General features: G+C 37.3%; 1 protein-coding gene across 1 annotated transcript; it reads left to right on the top strand.

The window, feature by feature from the left end:
* Positions 1-1,385: 1,385 nt before the first annotated feature.
* Positions 1,386-19,982, top strand: cdc27 (cell division cycle 27). The gene is made up of 19 exons (XM_065277749.2): positions 1,386-1,545; positions 2,822-2,897; positions 3,929-4,076; positions 4,416-4,541; positions 5,937-6,034; positions 6,149-6,315; positions 6,489-6,700; positions 6,799-6,910; positions 10,116-10,231; positions 10,394-10,493; positions 10,602-10,806; positions 12,120-12,292; positions 12,372-12,524; positions 12,643-12,851; positions 13,027-13,144; positions 13,351-13,479; positions 17,989-18,063; positions 18,172-18,337; positions 18,798-19,982. Exons 1-19 carry the CDS (start codon positions 1,519-1,521, stop codon positions 18,884-18,886), a joined length of 2,499 nt encoding a protein of 832 aa, XP_065133821.2. The 5' UTR covers positions 1,386-1,518; the 3' UTR covers positions 18,887-19,982.
* The last annotated feature ends 408 nt before the right edge of the window (positions 19,983-20,390 follow it).

Here is a 20,390-nt window from a genome sequence, read left to right as displayed (position 1 = left end):
ATTCAGAAAATTCTCCAATCAGCACAGTTCTGTGTTTTCCTGGAAATCATTTATATTCCAGCACGACTATGAATTGTAACCTTTATTACAGTGCATTACATTTATGTACATGTAGACCTGTATATACCAAACATACGATAGGCTATGCTTGAAAAAAAGAAGAAACCTGCTGTTGTCATCTATCACTAGTTAATTATGGAAACTAGAACCATATTTCCTTATTAAATTTATAGCAGGTTGTTTCTATCAGCTTGGAAAAAAATAACATCAGAATAAACAAATAATTGCACACATGGAGTCCTGTAAAATTTAGACCTGAAGCATTTTACTTGTAATATTTTTCAGAAGAGCTTAACTTATTGCTCAATAATCAGTTCACGTTGGATAGATTTTTTACTTATACTGTAATATTCCTGCTCATTTTCTTTCTTTATGAAAAGACTTCCTGTGCCCTCTGAAACTGACTTAAGTAGACTATTGTTCATTCAGTGCATGTGTGGGCATTAATACACTTGTTTGGGCTGTACAAATATATTTTTGCCATTAAGAACATCAGATCTTGAAAATCCTGTTTGGTGGGCTGATACTGGATGACTGGTGCATTGTCTGAACAGATTTCAGTTTTTATTCTGGGTTGGATTACATTTCCTCATATTTATCACTTAAGTAATGTTAACGTTAATTTGCACTAGTTAATAATCAATGTTGACAATCAATACCTAAACATGATAGATGTATGCTATTGGGCCATATATTTTTCTGACTGACAGATATACTCCCATGATTATATATGTATTTACATGTATTATGGCCAGCAGAAGTATTAAATTACATTATAGTAACCTATATGATTGGGGGGTTTTTTACAAGCAAAGCTGTCTGTAAAAGTGTGAAGTGTTTTTTATATAAAAATAGTGTGATATAGTAGTAGTAGTATAATTATTACATATTTGTATTGGTTTTTTTTTTTTGTAGTGACTATTTGTAGTGATTTTGTGTTTTTGTATTTTGAATTTTCTGTCCTGTATTTTTGTCTTTTGCTGCCTATCTTGACGAGGACTATCTGGAAGAAGATAAATTGTATCTCAGTGGGACCTTCCTGGTTAAAAAATAAAAATAAAAAACATAAAAAAAATAAAAAATGACGTTGGTGCAGCCTAAAGTATAAACATTTGTGTTTTTCTCGAATTGAAGTAAAAATTCAAAATTTTAAGAAATTGACCACTTTTTACACAGCGGACGACTTTAAAATAATTTTTAACAACAACAACAACAACAACAACAACAACATTACGAGATCGTTTGCTCATTCGGCTGTTTCCGACCGGATTCGTCCTTTATCGTGACAAGTGTATTTGAATCGGTGGTGTTCGGGTATTTCCGGATTCGCCGATAACGGTTGGAATGTTCAAATCTTCGATGCTAGTTTTGCTACTTCAGTGGATACCGAGCTAAGAAAGCAACTGAAGAAGGAGCAAAGAAACCAAAAAAGGGGGTGAAGAGGTGCCTGGCTACGGAATGACCGTGTTGCAGGAACCTGTCCAGGTATTTAAGCTAAATGTGAAAGCGGCCCTTTACTGTCACAGTTGCGGGAGTATACTTTTGTCCAGCGTGTGAGACCGGATGATTTAGCGCTGCTACACCGCGGCCTCAGTTAGCGGCTAATGCTAATGCTAATGGCTGTGCCTTTACTTTACACAAAACATTATCTTAAACACGCGATGTATTGCTTTTATGTTTATTACAATTCCCGTTCTAGTAAATCCCGTGCATGTCAACTCGGGCAGCTAGTTTGTTTGTAGTTTTTAGGAAAGCAAATGTGATGTGTTGCAGGTTAGCCAGCTACCTAGTTTATTGCAATTTAGTAATGTTTTGTATTTACGATTGGGTGTAAATATCTATAGATGTGAGAGTATGTACGAACTTTAAAACTAGCTGTCTGGAGAGCAATTTGATACCAACATGCAGACAATTTATTAAGACCTAAACCAATAGCAACATTGGAGCTGATTAGTTGACTGGTTCTTTGATACATAAAACATGCCTTTGAATCATTTTTTCATCGAGTCAATGTGTTTTTGCAATGTGTTTTTAGTGGGCAAACATAATCTTTAAAGGCTATTGGTTTAAGGTCTTTGTCAGACATTAGCTAACTAACGGATTGTCGACCCCAGATGTTAAACCTGTGTGCTTGATAAACAAAAACGACATATAGTGATACATTTGCATATGTACATGCATTGTATTATTAGGTGTGTATCGAAACAAAGTGAGGTGTCCACCAAGACAGCATTTAGGCAAGCAGACGTGCCTTGTATGCTCAATACGGATCTGTCAATCATCAGCTGGTTACTATCCTCTCGCAGCCTTTGCAAATAACAGAAAATGTTTGCCTTCTTACTTTTACAATCATGCCAGCTCTTGGATTAAATGAAACCATGTTTGATAACCATTTCTTATAGCAAAGTAAAATCTTTTCATTTGTCTGCAGTGTCTACAACTGCAATGCAAAATCCAGCATAAAGATGCTGCAGTAGAACAGGATCACTGTGGGATTTAATTTAATTCATAAATTAGATGATCAACGGTATACATTTGCTGTAAACTGTTAATAATATCAATGAAAAGTTAAATATGAATAAGGAAGTATTTGTGTTTGGTTAAGTACTATGATTTGTTATTGTTGATCCATCAACAATCCACCATGATTGTTAACACATCCATCTTCTCATTTTCTAGCGTGCGCACTAGACAGCCTTTTTTAACACATTGTGTCAAAAAAAAAAAAAAATGGTAACCGCTTCTCTGTTTTGATCCATAGGCTGCTGTCTGGCATGCTCTGAACCACTACGCCTACCGCGATGCTGTATTCCTGGCAGAGAGGCTTTACGCTGAGGGTAATGATACAAATCCTTTTTATTTGGACATACCGCAATAACCGCATCCTTCGTTTATTAATGGTTATCCGAGTGAGAATTCTGTGAACTGAGCTAAATCATAGCATTAAAACAAGTCTACCTAAAGTGCTTGAACTAGCTTACACCACCTCATTATTCAGGTCTAATGATATCGCATGCTATAGACTGTTTCAGCAGTGACAACATAAACAAACGGCTTTCGTGGAACAAATTTAACTTCCGGTAAACTTTCACAAAGGATCAATAATAACAGAGTCCTTTTAGAGTAGTTTATTTCTGAAAACAAGCAAAATAAACAACACGTAGATTACCTTAGTTTAAATCATAGCTAAAGCGTATAAAAACTACACTGTATACATTTATGTAACACAGTAAAGTTAGCTCAATGTTAACTACAGATCGCCTGCCAAACCTCCCTTCACATAGCGGTGATCTATGATCGCCATCTCCCCTTGTCTAGGAAACCAGAACAATTGTTATTTTCGGCAAGATATTTGCGTCATTGAAAAAGCGACATTGGCAACTCGGCACTCCATCTGCGATCACCTGACTTTTTTAGCAGCACAATGGAGGACGACTGCTCTACTTAGTGGAGTTATGCTATAAAGCCATATAGTCTTGTATTTAAACATGGTGTAATCATTTTGTTGTGTCTATTACGTATCGTGACGTTTTAATGTTGTGGTTTAAGCTGTTCAGGGTCAGTTATGTCTACCTTGAATTGTTTTGCCAAGTGTTTAGTGTAAATGCAGATATTAGATACGACTCGCTTTTAAAAGATGATATAAGTGGATCGGCAAAAAAATCTGATATAGAACTGGGCATCAAGATTTACAGTGTAAATCCGGCCTTTTACAGAGCTTCTGTAGATGTCAACCATAATTTCCCTATCGCAATATATGTCAGTCCCCCCACCAATATCATGCAGGCCTGCTGTCTTTGTAATATCCATGCTCATATGGCAAAATGATTTATTTACTCATTAGGTTGTTTCTTCTCTTTCATAACAGTCCATTCAGAGGAGGCACTTTTCTTGCTAGCCACATGCTACTACCGTTCTGGGAAAGCGTACAAAGCCTACCACCTTTTGAAAGGGCACAGCTGCACTACGCCACAATGCAAATATCTCCTTGCCAAGTGCTGTGTGGAACTGAGCAAGTAAGTGACTAATCATTCTCGTATTAATCATCGCTCATTATTGTCATATCCAATTTAGTTCAGCCTAGTCATTTTCCTATCCAAAATATCTGCAGTTAATGCCAATGATGCACCAGTAGTGCACCGCCATTTCAAAGATGCCCCAAATCTTCCCATTCAAAAACATAGTGTAAGATGAGGTATAATAAATAATTACTGTCCACTAGTTAACATGTCAGTCAAAAAGGTTGAATTAGGTTTAAAGCTAACAGATTTTATTAACCATGCCTTCATGGAAAACACTTCATCTTGTATTCATTCAAGTCTTGAGCTTTAAGTTTTATGCTTTTCCCTTGTAAGGTTGGCAGAAGGGGAACAGATCCTTACCGGAGGAGTCTTAAACAAACAGAAGAGTCAAGATGACATCATTACCGAGTTTGGAGACTCTGCATGCTTCACACTGGCACTGCTCGGGCAAATATACTGGTAAGTTGACCATCACTGGGTCAACTGGTTTCAAGGCTGTGTGCAGTTCAGGGCTCAACGTAAATATTTTTTATAGTTGCCCAGTCGGGCCAGTGGTTCAGGTTTTCACTTGCCCTGCCAAAATAAAAAAATTCCATTGTCTGTCCCATATTTAAAAATAATAATTCAAAAGTCAAATATAATTGTATGCATATACAACAGACATGTTCAAACCAAAAAAGGCTCCCAACTTTTCTGCTTTACCTGTAAACTGACAGCAATCTGAGCAAAATATTGCATAGTTTCTTTCGTGGTGCTTTACCCAAGTAAATGTCTGCTTCCAAGATGTTAATAATATACATTGATGAAAATATATTTTAGTGACTGAGGGTGAAGCACTGGCCCGATCGGGCAAGTGACAATACTTTTTAATGGCCCGAACGTCTCTCACGCTTGCCCCGGGCCACCGGGCAGTCCTTTATGTTGAGCCCTGCAGTTGGAGAGAGAGTGATCTTTTGGAAAGAGCTCACATTTCTTTTACTACGCAAAATGTTGAGCTGCTGATATCATTGAGTCTGAATGGAGATGCTGTTATATCTGCTTGGCAGCTGATCTTGGGAAAGACCCACTAAGTGGTGCATGCTTGTTTGAATCGAGTGTTGTTTTACTGGTGGATAGACTGCCTGGTACCAGAGCACCTGATCTGGGATAGATTTAGACCGAGTTTTTACTGCTATGGAAGAGTAGGGAGAGTTAACTTGGAACCTGGAGACTTTTTAGCTTCTACAAAAGATTTTTGGTATTATTGAACTGCAAAAGACTAAATTAAATATTTGTGTAGTCTTTGTGCTCACAGTGAAGGGGTGAGATTAGTTCATGTAGCTTGGTTGGTAGACCATGATTGTGTTAGCAGCGCAAAAGATCATGGGTTCGAGATACCCAAGGAAGCACACATACTGATAAAATGCGATCCTTGTAATGCACTGTAAATTGCTTTGGATTAAAGTTTCTTCCAGTTGCGTAAATGTACACATGCTCTGGATTATGATGTTTTAGTGATGTTTTTTTCTGCAATGCTTTTATGCATTTATTATGTTTATTAAATCGCAGTTCAAATCACAATGTGATTTATTTTGACCTGGTGCATTTAGTTTACATTTATGCATTTGTAAAATGCTTTTATCCAAAGCAGTGCATTACCAAGTATATTTTTTATTATGCATGTTTCCTGGGTTTAAACCTATGCGCTCTAGCTATACAGGAGCACCTAAAACGTCTACGTTTTTTTTCTGCATGCAAATCTTATAAGTGTAGAGACGATAATAATAAATTGGTTTGTGATTAAATGCATTAATCTTTCTTTCTTTCTTTCTTTCTTGTCTCACAAAACTAATTCCACTTTCCTTTTTGTTACAGCAAAACAGATCGGTTAGCAAAAGGAGCTGAATGTTACCAAAAGAGCATGAGCGAAAACCCTTTCCTGTGGTCTCCATTTGAATCTCTATGTCAGATCGGTAAGATTCCTTGAAAATCTTGCTATTAATTCTGGTTGCCTAACACAAATACTTCTTACAGTATCTCTGTTGAGAGAAAGCTCTAAAAGATTTAGTTTGTTTTTTATGCTGAAGGCGAGCGACCGGATCCAGAACAGATCTTCAGATTGACCTCATTGCAGAGTTTCATTGGCGGCAGCGGAGGTGGTATTCCTCCTATTAGTCCTGCACATACACCTAGCAACAACATGGGTCATCGGCAAGTTGACACCGTCCTAATGGAGACACCGCAGGACACACTGGTATGTCCACTTGTGTCTTGTTTACCAGGCACTTTTTTAATGTCATGTAGGGAGATATTTATATGCATTGATAGGCTTAGGTAGTGACAGAATATGCAGTCAAGGTAGAAAAAACATGATAGTGGATATTCTCCATAATAATTTTATGGCATTGCTTCTCTTCCCTCTTTAAGGAGCTTAATCGCCTCAATCTAGAATCTTCAAACTCAAAATACTCCTTAAATACGGATTCCTCGGTTTCCTACATCGACTCCTCAGTCATCTCGCCAGACTCCATGCCGCTGGGTACCAGTGGATCACTGCTATCTAAACAGGTGCAGAACAAACCCAAGAGCGGTCGATGTCTGCTTGGGGGCACAGCCACACTCAGCCCGCTTACACCAAGGTAAGAATCGCGTCACTCAGCTCTTAGACTAGCATCTTACTATCTGGTTTTTAGTTTTGGATATTTTTCGTTTTAATAATTACAATTAAATTGTGCAGTTTTGGAATTTTGCCACTGGAGCCGAGCCCAGGGGACCCCACATACTTACAGAACTACGGTCACAGTGGGACTGGAATGGAACCACCTCCACCACCTGGCCCTCCAAAGAAGGTAAATCTACTCTTAGATCCTACAGATCCAATGTTGAGGTTTACTTCAATAGACATCTCTCTTTGAGGGAAAAAACTTGTCTGTAACTCAAAGATAATCAACTTTTGTATTGAGTTAACACTTCTAGATACAGAGATTGAGGGGAAGAACAGCAGGGATAAGCAATAATAAGTGTTGTAAATGAAGAGTTTGGTTCCAAAACGCAATAAATCAGTTTTGACAAATTTTGGTAAAAACATGTTTTCTATACCAAGAAAGTGACAAGATGATCACATAGCATCTTTAGGTTATAAAAACATAAAAAATTCAAATCCATAACTTGATTTTCAAAGATTTATTATAAAAACTGATTTTTTTCCCCCACAAAATTCAATAAATCCATCAAGTTTTTTTTAAATGCTATAAATCTGTTGAATCAATAGCCTATAAGCATTAATCTTTGCCATTTTATATTAATTTAGTTGACTAGTGTTATACACTGATTAAAAAAGAAACATTAATGGCATTAATTAAAACACTTACTTTGTCAAATTAAAGGAGGGATGCATGATCTCTGAAAGCCAATGTTGACATTTGAAATCACCTAAACAAACACGCCCCTACCCCAATAGAATCTGGACCTTCTTTTTATAGACCCGTCCCACACATGCGCAACACAGGCAACGATGTCGGTTAGTAGACATGCCTCTTTCTGCTGATGGGCTACAGGTGTATTTTAGTACTCTGCCTGACTACCTTTTAGGGCTGTTCCGAATACCATTTTTTGAGCTTCGAAGCTCTAGTAGAAATAAAATCGAATATTCGAAGCTTCGGAAGGAGGGGCTGAACATATTTTTTCTCTTTAATAAAGGCAGGAATCTGTGTGTGTATGTGTGTGTCTGTCTATCCACAGTTTTATTATGTGGCGGATGTGTTGCTGGGAACTCAAGGGAGTGTAGTGCATTTTTTTCGTGCAATATGGACATGTGACACTTCTAGAATTAATAAACTTTAAAAATACTACAGAACAGCACAAGCCGGAAGCGGCGTGCCTGTCATGCGTCATGCGAGAACAGCATTAGTGAAACAAAACACAAGAGCAATACTTTTAATAAGGTAGCCTATTTTCTAACAACATTTGTCTTACAAACAAACATTCCCGTATCAGAAATTAGCAGCACAGTAATTACTGACAACGTAGGGTAGGCTATTTAAATAAAACAACGAAAATAAATGAACGAAGTTCAACAAACTGTAATAAAACGGTAGCATACTTTCAAAATCAAGTTTATTTATTATAACACTTACACCATCCAATATGTTTTTTTCATCAGAACAATAATGAAGATATTTTGCACAAACCCCAGTGCTCCGTCATGCAAGTCAACCGATCCGCACACTTTAAGAGCTAAAGCATATATATCCAATACAAAAGTAATCCCCCATATCTCCGTGTGACATATTGACGTCTTGTGAAGCAAATCAATCAGTTTTTGCAAGAAACTGAACGTTATTTACAACACTATAAGCGTGAATGCCAAAGCAGGAAGCGCGCTTTCCGTTCGAGGCGATCTCTTCTTCTACTGGTGGAGTTTGATGGCTGTTGGCTATGGATGTTGGTCTCTCTCTGCGCCATCTACAGAGCGGGAGTGTGAAGCGCACTTCCTGCTTGGCAAAAGCTCTGCATTAACGCTGAAAAATATTTATATATATATATTCGAATCTCAAAACTGAAAATCGAATGTCAACCCACCGAACGAATATTCGAATATTCGAATTTTCTGGTCCAGCCCTACTACCTTTTCCAAAGCATTTCTCAAAAATCATGCACCCCGCCTATAAGAACACTGTCATTGCAGCTGTCATCCTTGGGACGTTGTCCCTGAACTTTTTTGACCGTGATGCGCTGTAAAATGTTTTGGTCCTGCTCGATTTTCGTTGACTTTTAGTAAAATAATGGAAAGTTTTTCATAAGATCCCCTGTGTTAGCATGACAGAAGCTTGACGCTGTCGTGTCAGAATGCGCAACAGCCGGTATTTTTCCTTTTTTTTTTTTTTTTTTTTTGCCTGAGTGCCTCACACGTAAACTATTACATTTTGATGATTTTTGTTTCTTCCACACCACAGAAACCACCAAAGGTTTATCAATGCCATCAAAATTATTATTTTGTTTTTTTATTGATCACGAAGTACAAAGCAGATGAGGAAAACAAGGATTCTGTGTGTATTCAAAGCGCCGGCATTATTGTTTACAATGCGTGGAATGGTGCGCTGTGATTTGTTTTGACAGGATTTATTACATTCTGCAGAGAAGGAGGACTGTGGTTTGGAAAAAAGGGAGAAAAGATGACAGAATAACACGGCGGATATTAGATTTTGCGTAAAATGAAGAATTGACTTTTTAATACTGACCACCTTATACAATACTGATTTTGACTTTAACTAATAAAAAACCTGATAAACTATATTTATAAAAATGTATAAATAAAATAAGAAAATGTGAAGTGAACTATAACACAGATGGATGTCTGAACTCAGAGTTTCTGTAGTCAAAATTTAAGAAGTTTCTGGGATGATAAAAACACACACAGGTTGCTTTAATGAAACTCAGATCCTAAGATCTATCATCACTTTTTTCATAGCCATTCACTATACATTTTTAAACAGGCCAAAACAAATGTCGTGCTTAAATAAATTGTAGAGTAAAACAGCTTGTAATGTTTCTCAAGGTTCCCAATGCCAAAAACAGTTTTAATGTAGTTTATGGCCACTTTCCACCCTCTCTCTTAGCCTTCGAATTGAACAAGCTGTGAAGAGACTTTGATGTGTTGTGATTTGCTATCTTGTGCATGTCAGGGTGGCCTACACTGTCGTTTACAAAGCGGCTCGTATTGCTGAATAAAGTGTTGATGCTCAAACTTAGGAGGTTATAGCTTATTATAGTTTTATAATAGTGATGTCATCATAATTTCTAAAATGGTTATTTTCTGTAAATAATCTGGTTGGGCTTGATCTTGGGCTTTTAATGTGAATTGAGGTTGTTTAAAAGTAGATTAGTATGGAACTCACATATTGATAAAGTATATATTGAATTTACAGTGTTGAATGAATGTTAAGTTGAATGTTTGAATCAAAGCATCTACCAAGTGCATAAATGCTAAAGTGACGTAACAAGTTGTTAAAGATAGATGATGTCTATTAAAATCAAATTGAATCATCTTTTCAGGCTGTCAGTAGAATCAGTCAAGTGGGGACAAAATCAGTGTTTGCACAGAGTGGTAACAGCAGAGATGTCATCCCAAACCCTTTTAACCAAACTCAGACAACTGCCCCACAGACCAGGTGCGTACCACATGAAACACACATGCATACACAGGCAAAGCTGATCTTACTTTAGATAAACCTTTGTGCTTGCTTAGTCAAATTGCCAGAATCAGTCATTGAACACCAGCTTTATCTCTGACACACACAGCTGTGACAAATGCGTCTTTTTTTGTTTTGCAGTTCTACACCACAAGTGCTGAGCCCAACCATTGCTGCCCCACCAAATGTGCAGCCACGGCGGAGCTCAAGACTCTTCACCAGTGCCAGCTCCACTGCCAAGGTACTGTTTTTTTTTTTTAATGCACACATGCATTTTAAACATGCACCCTTTGACTGTTGGCTGTTATTAGTGTGCTTTATGAACTCTCCTAATTGTGACAATTAATAGGAGAACAGCAAGAAGCTAAAAATGAAGTTTCCCACCAAGATTCCCAACCGAAAGACCAAAACAAAAACGGGTAAGGGAGGAATCACCCCATCCAACTTGAATGAGAGTATCGAGATCCTCAAGCTGGACTCTTCCATAACGGAAGGCAAAGGCAACATCAGTTCACCGCAGTTCCAGGCCTTCAATCTACAAAAGGCTGCTGCAGGTATCTTTGGGGACTGTTGATAGTATTAGATTTTTGAAAATAATTTCAAAATAAAAGATGACAGACAGTTATTTAATAAACACAAATAACTGTAGATTAGTCGGTAGAGGATTGCATTGGCAGTACAAAGGATGTGGGCTTGATTCCCAGTAACACATAAAAATGCATAGCTTTAATGCACTGCAAGTTGCTTTTAAAAAAAAAGTGTCTGCCAAAATATGGATAATAAATGTATGGTTAATATCTATTTAAGCTAAGTGCAGTTGCAAATCTACATTGTAGCATTTGAGAAGCTCAGATGCAAAACCCTATAAGGGGCCAATCACACCAAACACGTTTTAAACGCCTGGAAACACAAGTCACGCCACATTGCCTTTTTGGTCACTTTAAAAAAGAGCAGTGTGGCGTGGCTTTTTATATTGCTAAGCAACCACCAAAGCAGCTCTCCTGTCAATCAAATATTGAAGCGTGAGCTCTTTTTTGTTGTTAAAGGGACACTCCACTTTTTTGAAAATGGGCGCATTTTCCAGCTCCCCTAGAGTTAAACACTTGATTTTTACAGTTTTAGAATCCATTCAGCTGATCTCCGGGTCTGGTGGTACCACTTTTAGCATAGCTAAGCATAATTCATTGCATCTGATTAGACCATTAGCATCACGCTTACAAATGTTTAGATATTTTTCCTATTTAAAACTTGACTCTTCTGTAGTTACATTGTGTACTAAGACTGACAGAAATTTAAAAGTTGTGATTTTCTAGGCCGATATGGCTAGGAACTGTACTCTCATTCCAGGGAAAAGTTAAGGACTTTGCTGCGTACCAAGGCTGCAGCAGGTGCAATGATATTACGCAGTGCCCCAAAATAGTCCCCTGCTACTGAAAGTTACCAAAGGGACTATTTTCGGTGTTCGATACGGATAAACAGCACGCATAACGTTCACTGCCCATAGAAAACCATTTTAAAAAAGCCGCCTGCCAATGCCATAAACGCTTTCTGGGTGATTAGCAAGTGTGTCTGACATGTTTTATTGTAAATTAGCATTTTTATCAGAATCTTAATAAATTCTGCCAACAAATTGGTATTTCTGAATGACGTGAGGCAAGAATTAGGTGGATTAGAAGCGAAATTATTTGTTCAACATATAATGCGTACCAAGAGCATTTGGTTTATATTCTGTATCTCATTTTTGCCGGAGGTGAAATTTAGCGGCTTTTGCATCTGAGCTCCTCATTTGTTGTATTAAATTTTAGTTGTCTAAAGTTTTAAAAAGTCATCTTGAGCAGAACTTAAACACAAGGGTGTATCTGTTTAGATGGGCTGATGACGTTGATGCGTGACATTGGACGGGGCTATCTCGCTCTCTGCTCCTATAACTGCAGAGAAGCCATTAATATTCTCAGCCAGCTGCCTTCACATCACTACAACACAGGCTGGGTGCTGGGCCAAATCGGACGGGCCCACTTTGAACTGGCAGAATATATGCAGGTGAGATCAATTCTGACAAAATTGCAGAGACTTTAGAAGCATATATCGAGACTAGAAGATATTTTTGTCTCTTTTCCAGGCCGAAAGGATTTTCTCAGAAGTGCGGCGTATTGAGAGCTATCAAGTAGAAGGTATGGAGATCTATTCCACAACACTTTGGCATCTACAGAAGGATGTTGCACTTTCTGCCCTCTCTAAAGATCTCACTGACATGGACAAAAACTCGCCAGAGGTAAGTCGACCACTGCTGTGAGATTTTAAATGTGTGCATATACTTTATAACCCGTTATCTTTTGATAATTGATGATTTTACAGTTTATATGTTTCTCTCTCTCCCTCTCTGTGCACAGCCGTGGTGTGTAGCCGGTAACTGTTTTAGCTTGCAACGAGAGCACGACATTGCCATTAAGTTTTTCACGCGAGCCATCCAGGTGGACCCCAGCTTTGCGTACGCTTACACACTGTTGGGGCACGAGTTGGTGCTTACAGAAGAGCTGGAGAAAGCCCTGGGCTGTTTCCGCAATGCTATCCGCCTCAATAAACGCCACTACAATGCCTGGTATGATTGTTAGTGATAGGGACACTACATCATTGTAACATCAATTTGTGATATTTCTTTTCATAATAATAGCATTGAATAATTTACTAATTGAGAGCTTGATCAGATATAATCATTCACCATTTTAACAGCAAATCATCCCAACCATCCCTTAATCCTGTATTTTTTACTTTAGGTACGGCTTGGGAATGATTTACTACAAGCAGGAGAAGTTTAACTTAGCTGAGATTCATTTCAAGAAGGCTTTGAGCATCAATCCTCAGAGCTCTGTGTTGCTATGTCATATTGGAGTGGTGAGTAAATGTGTTGTGGGGAAAAATATTGTGAGCATCAAGGTGAATCGTAGATTTAAAATATAGTTGCGTGAATCTGCAGTTCTAAAGCTACAGTGCACTAGTTTTTATTAATGCAGGATTTGGGGTTTTTATTTGATTTATTAAGTTACAAGGTAAACATGGTGCTTGTGTTTTCACACATTTTCTTGTGTGCTCTGTCACAGGTTCAGCATGCTTTGAAGAAATCAGATCATGCACTGGAGACCCTTAACAGAGCCATTAGCATCGACCCTAAGAACCCGCTATGCAAATTCCACAGGGCCTCTATTCTTTTTGCCAATGAAAAGTACAAGGTATGCCTCATCTATGTATATAGATATACTTATAGTACTGTATGTAACATGTTTTTAGCCACTTGTCTTTGTGTCTTAGCAGTAGCAGGACACAACAGTTTAACAGAGTGTCCTAAGACCTAGTCCATCATTGAACCTGCCTGTGAACACCCAGCTAAAGTCAATGGGTCTCATTCACTAAGCATGCGTAGCACAGATTTGTGCGTGAGATGCGCGTACAGATGTTTTCACGAACAAATCGTGATTCAACAAAAGCTTTCCCATCAAAATGTCTTCTAAATATACGCAAAAATGAAAGAAAACCTAACACCACTCGTACGCAATAATCATGTACACTATAATCAAATACTAGGCTATAATTATAATGTTTATAATAATGTTGATATATAAAATATACATGATTATATTTTATATTATAATATTTTCTGTATTATTTATTATTATACATGATTTTTATTATTATTAATATATACATTATATTATACATTATTATAGCCTACTTATTTTTTCTAAACATATAAAGAAGATGCGCGTAATGACAAATCTTCACACTTTCCTTTCTCACTTTTTAAATCTCTATTTTCGTCCATTTTCTTAAAAAAAATCCAGATAATTTACTCCCCACCATGTCATCCAAAATGTTGATGTCTTCCTTTGTTCAGTCGAGGGGAAATTATGTTTTTTGAGGAAAACATTCCAGGATTTTTCTCATTTTAAAGGACACCAACATGTAACACTTAACCAGAGGTGGAAAAAGTAATAAAATATTGTACTCAAGTAAAAGTAAAGTTACTTTTATAAAAATTTACTGAAGTAAAAGTAAAGTTACTGGTCTAAAAATCTACTCAAGTAAAAGTAAAAAGTAAATCATTTTAACTTTACTCAGAGTAAAAGTTACTTTTTTTTAAAGCGGGGAGAGGTGGAGGATTCTAGTATAGTTCAAAAACGACAAGGGAATATAAATCTCAAACTAGTTGTTTTTAATTGTAGGAACATCTTTACAATTAAAGTGCAATAACAAAAAGTTAATAAAATAAAAAGCTTTTTTAAACTAAGAAACATTTATGGAATTGTTTAATGATTTTTACAGTTATGCACTTTTGCAGGTGGTCAGCAGCTGGTAGAGCATGAATCCTACCTTTCATATGAAAGAAACACTTGCTTCGCGTCAGTGGAAAGTGGTCGCTTAAATATGGCCAGGGGTTTCTTTCATAAGATTTGAACTGAGGTGGGTCTGCATTAGCGTGCGCCTGTCTCGTCCGTCTCCATGGTTCTTTTTGTGTGTTCCCCCACCCATCAATCATCCGTTGCGCGTCTTATCACCTTGCTTTTTTAAAATATTTTTTTACTCAGTAACGGATATGATTTAAAATGTAGCGAAGTACAATACTTTAAACAAAACATACTAAAGATTTAGTACTACAGATTTTAAAAACTACTCAAAAAAGTAAAAGTACACAAAAAAAACTACTCAATTACAGTAACGTAAGTAAATGTAATTTGTTACTTTCCACCTCTGCACTTAACAGTTTTCAAAGGACTCTAAACAATTTTAAACAAGGCATAAGGGTCTTATCTAGCAAACCGATTGTCATTTTTGACACGAAAAATAAAATATGCACTTTTAAACCACAACTTCTCATCTATATCCAGTCCTGATGCGCCAGCGCGACCTCACGCAAAATGTCATCACGTCAAGAGGTCACGGATGATGTATGCGAAACTACGCCCCAGTGTTTACTAGGGCTGTTCCGAATACCATTTTTTTGAGCTTCGAAGCTCTAGTAGAAATAAAATCGAATATTCGAAGCTTCGGAAGGAGGGGCTGAACATATTTTTCTCTTTAATAAAGGCAGGAATCTGTGTGTGTGTGTGTCTGTTTATCTACAGTTTTATTATGTGGCGGATGTGTTGCTGCGGACTCAAGGGAGTGTAGTGCCTTTTTTTCGTGCAATATGGACATGTGACACGTTTAGAATAAACTTTAAGAAATAAACTTTAAAAATACTACAGAACAGCGCAAGCTGGAAGCGGCGTGCCTGGCACGCGTCCTGCGAGAACAGCATTAGTGAAACAAAACACAAGAGCAATACTTTTAATAAGGTAGCCTAACGTTTTTCTAACAAATAAACATTCCCGTATCAGAAATTAGCAGCACAGTAATTACTGACAACGTAGGGTAGGCTATTTAAATAAAACAACGAAAATAAATGAACGAAGTTCAACAAACTGTAATAAAACGGTAGCATACTTTCAAAATCAAGTTTATTTATAACACTTACACCATCAATATGTTTTTTTCATCAGCAGAACAATAAAGAAGATATTTTGCAGAAACCCCAGTGCTCTGTCATGCAAGTCAACCGACCCGCACACTTTAAGAGCTAAAGCATATATATCCAATACAAAAGTAATCCCCCATAACTCCGTGTGACATATTGACGTCTTGTGAAGCAAATCAATCAGTTTTTGCAAGAAACTGAACGTTATTTACAACACTATTAGCGTGAATGCCAAAGCAGGAAGCGCGCTTTCCGTTCGAGGCGATCTCTTCCACTGGTGCTGTTTGATGGCTGTTGACTATGGATGTTGGTCTCTCTGCGCCACCTACAGAGCGGGAGCGTGAAGCGCACTTCCTGCTTGGCAAAAGCTCTGCATTAACGCTGAAAAATATTTATATATATATATATTCAAATCTCAAAACTGAAAATCGAATGTCAACCCACGGAACGACTATTCGAATATTCGAATTTTCTGGTCCAGCCCTAGTGTTTACTAGTGTGGAGAAAGAGGACCGCTTCGACGTTGTTGTATATGGAATGATAATAATTAATGTCTTTGTGTAAGTTTATTGTTTAAAATGGTCCTTAAATGTGCGTTTCATATATGTAAAACATGACCTTTTTTACGTCACTACGCAATTACGTGAGGTCGCGCTGGCTCTTCACACAGCCTGAGGAAGAAGATAATTTTTAAATGGTTTAAAAGTGCATATTTTTAATTTTTCTTGTCAAAAATTACAATCGTTTCGCTAGATAAAACCCTTATGCCTCGTTTGGGATCGTTTATAGTCCTTTGAAACTCTGTTGAAAAAAACTGTTAAGTGTTGAGTTAAGTGTTACGTGTTGGGGTCCATTAAAGTCCATTAAAATGAGAAAAATCCTGAAATGTTTTCCTAAAAAAAAAAAAAAAAAAAACATAATTTCTTCTCGACTGAACAAAGAAAGCCATCAACATTTTGGATGACATGGCGGTGAGTAAATTATCTGGATTTTTTTAAGAAACTGTACTAATCCTTTAATGCCTAATGTAGCCTAAACGTCATGTAAATGTAATGAGAAGTTCAAATGTCAATCACTTAATCTCCTGTCTGTTTTATTTTAGATACAGATGTGCGTCTCTATCATATTGATTAATTGTTAACACATCGAATGCTTATTAAGGGGCTGTCCACACGGAGACGCGTATCACTGTATACGTATAAATTTGTTATCGTATTGGCGTTTCATCCACACGGATCCGGCGTTTTGGGAGACTGAATCCGCTATTTTTTGAAACCGGGTCCTAAAGTGGATAAATCTGAAACCGACACCCTTGCGGTTTCGTCTGTACAGCCAATCCGTATATTTTGTGAAGCGAAAACGTCATCACATCACGTGTCGGAAGCATCACACGTAACAGCAACAACAATAACGGCGGATTACGTGATTGTGTTCGTGCTACAGAAGCTACTAAAGCCTACTAGCTTTATTACAGCAAAATCTATTGCTTCTATGCAATTGTGGTGACCAACAAGCGATAATGGACAACACCATACGTTGGCTATGCGCATGCTCAAAGTCTTCTTCTCCGTGTATAGTGTATATCTGTGGCAGAATTACAGCGCCCCATACTGGTCCGGCATATATACTACACCGCTTTCAGTCGGTTTCAGTGGTTTCGTGTTTACAGATTATTTTTTTAGAGCAAGGAAAAAAAATTATCGGATAGGGAATGCACCGGCTTCGTGTGGATATAGCCTTAATGTTACTTCGGTCGGTGGACAGCACCGGCTTCCTCCAGCGACAGCAAAACCTCCCGAATAAAAATGCAAAGCAAAACTTGACTAGAACTTTACCAATAATAAATATGATCATGTATTTATTTTCAAGCTCTTTTATGACAAACTGCTCTAAAATTTTCTGTGGAGCTGCTCTGCAGAAAACCCTTATATGGAGCTGGTTTGGGCATGCTTTATGCAAATTACAAACCTTGTGCACGCGGCCGCTCATGTAGAACACTCCAAATTCACTTCCGTAAGAACACGTATAAAAACAAACTCGTGTGCGTAAGCACGTATCGTGAATTAGGCGGAAAGTTTAAAACATGCGCAATTATTGGTGAATGATACTCATTGTTTTGTGGTTTACTTCCTAAGGCATGGTCTAGCATATAACCTTGTCGTTTCCATTTTTTTGTAAACATTTTTGAGTTTTATGACTTTTTACTTCATTACTAATTTATTCACAGGCGGCCTTGCAGGAGCTCGAGGAGCTGAAACAAATAGTGCCCAAAGAGTCTCTTGTTTACTTCTTAATAGGAAAGGTACATACATAACTCATGGCCATATGAAGTGCATGTGTTGTATTACAAATATGTACTGATTGAGCAGTATGTCAGTTTAATGTTAACTCAAATGTTGATCATATAAAGGTCTACAAGAAGCTTGGCCAGACTCATCTGGCACTAATGAACTTCTCATGGGCCATGGACCTGGACCCCAAAGGGGCGAACAATCAAATCAAAGAGGCCATAGATAAGCGATACCTCCCAGACGACGATGAACCTGTAACTCCTGATGACTGTCCTTATGACTCGAGTAAGTTGATTAAACAGCGAGTTTTATAGTTATGTATAGAGTGAGTGCATAGCTGACTAGACTATATTGCTAGTGTCTTGTTAAATGGTTTGTATGTGTGTGAAAATGTGTATCCCAATCCTTTCCTTTTTATAAGAAAATGATAATTACACAGTATTATTATATTAATAACTGGATGCATATACAGTCAGTACAATAGAGATTACAATTGATAACATTGGTGTGCCTAACACTTGAGATTTAATATGTAATGCAGTTAACATTAACTTACCTTGAAGCAATATGGGTGTGTGAAGTGGGACCTTATCTCATTCAAGTGCCTTATGTCATTATTACATTATTATTACATTTGCTGCTGCAATATTTAACCATATGTTGATATAAATTCTGTCTCTCTTATTCTTCAAGGTCAATTTAAGATGAATGCTTATAAATGCTGTTTCACATTTGTCGCTTTCAGCAGCAGAAGTTGAGGAGTCGCAGGAAAGCAGTATGACGGACGCGGATGACACGCAGCTCCACACCACGGAAAGCGATGAGGTTCTGTAGCCCCACCGACACCACTCTGGACTTGTACTCTGAAATAATGCCAATCTGGGGGTTACTCAAAGACTCCAGCTCTGATAAAGGAGGAAGATGAAAAAAGGAAAACAAACTGCTGCTAATAACAGTACCTCCTCATTTCTGTCGTTTTATTTCCGTCATTCGTTCTCGCCTTTTTTCCTCCCCATCATCTTCCTGTCATCATGCCTTAGCAGTCTCTTATCAGTCTGATCTGCTGGTCCTGTCTCACTTTTCACCTTGAAAAATTCAAGGTTTGTCCAACATCAAATTGCCCATATTTCGCCAATCATCTATTTAAGACTCAACAAAGAGAACCACACAAATTCATGAATGTCCTGTCTTAATGCTTAGGCCTTTGTTTTTGTTTTTTATCAGCATTGTCTCTGAATAAAGACCTGTGTAAGAATTGGTAGTCTTTTGATTTCTCTCACCTTCATAATGGTATTTTCTGCCCACATCAAAAAAGTGCTACATGTAATCTGAATCTGGGTTTATACTTGACTGTAAACTACGTATTATCTTCAATCAGATTGCCATCTGTATAGAAGAATATTGTTTTAAAGGCTATGTAAGGAAAGTAATGTTTCTGTTACAAGATTTACAGTTGATACTCTGAGCACTTCATGTTAAGATTTTATTGCATTTGACTACGCGCACTAAGAAAATGTTTTGAGACCATATTCACATGTATTTGCCCAGCCTCAAGACATTGTTTAGGGAATTGAAGATTAAATCATACATTTCTGAATGAGTGATTTCCTTGACAAACATCACTCCTTCACATTTTCGTTGGTCAAGGATTGCAATTGATGCTTATTTTGAAAAACCAGGTCATGATGTCCAAATTAACTAAATATTGTTTGGCACAGTGACCAGTGGTCAGACTTGAGACGATTTTCAGAAATGTTGGTGCTGTTGAGGACAATACTGGTGAACAGAAAATGTGCACAAAGTATCTTACATGGATTTTATTTTACCAGAACATGTTTATTATTATAAATGTTTTTGATCTCTGCTAAATGCTTCTTATTGTACATTTTAAGGAATTGAAAGGTAATAGAATAAATAACTTTGACTGAAAGTCCTTATGCTGTCTCTTGAAGTGTATTTGACATCTACTGTCTGTATATCTCGATCATCACTCGAACAGTATGTTTATAAATATTCGTTCGTGAAAACACTTACAAACATGTACCATTAATATACATATATAAGTTACAGTTATTGAAACTACTAGTGACCAAAATAAATTGAAGTGTTTTTCGTCGTATTAAACGGTGATTTAAGTGATGGCTAGGCCTCGTAAATGAACAGTTGGGGATGTTGGAGGGCGTAATATTAAGTCTGAATAATTTCGCGTTTGTATACACTAGAAGAAAACAGTATCTAAGGGCTTACATGTTAGAATACACAACAGCAATATTAATTTCTTGCAGTAGATTTGGGTTAACATTTATAAACCATTCGTAAGAAATGACAACAAAGTGTG

Source organism: Paramisgurnus dabryanus, chromosome 3 (assembly GCF_030506205.2).
Source record: "Paramisgurnus dabryanus chromosome 3, PD_genome_1.1, whole genome shotgun sequence".
NCBI classification, from domain to species: domain Eukaryota; kingdom Metazoa; phylum Chordata; class Actinopteri; order Cypriniformes; family Cobitidae; genus Paramisgurnus; species Paramisgurnus dabryanus.
The sequence above is the reverse complement of the archived record's forward strand: the minus strand, read 5'-3'. Positions and strand labels throughout refer to the sequence as shown.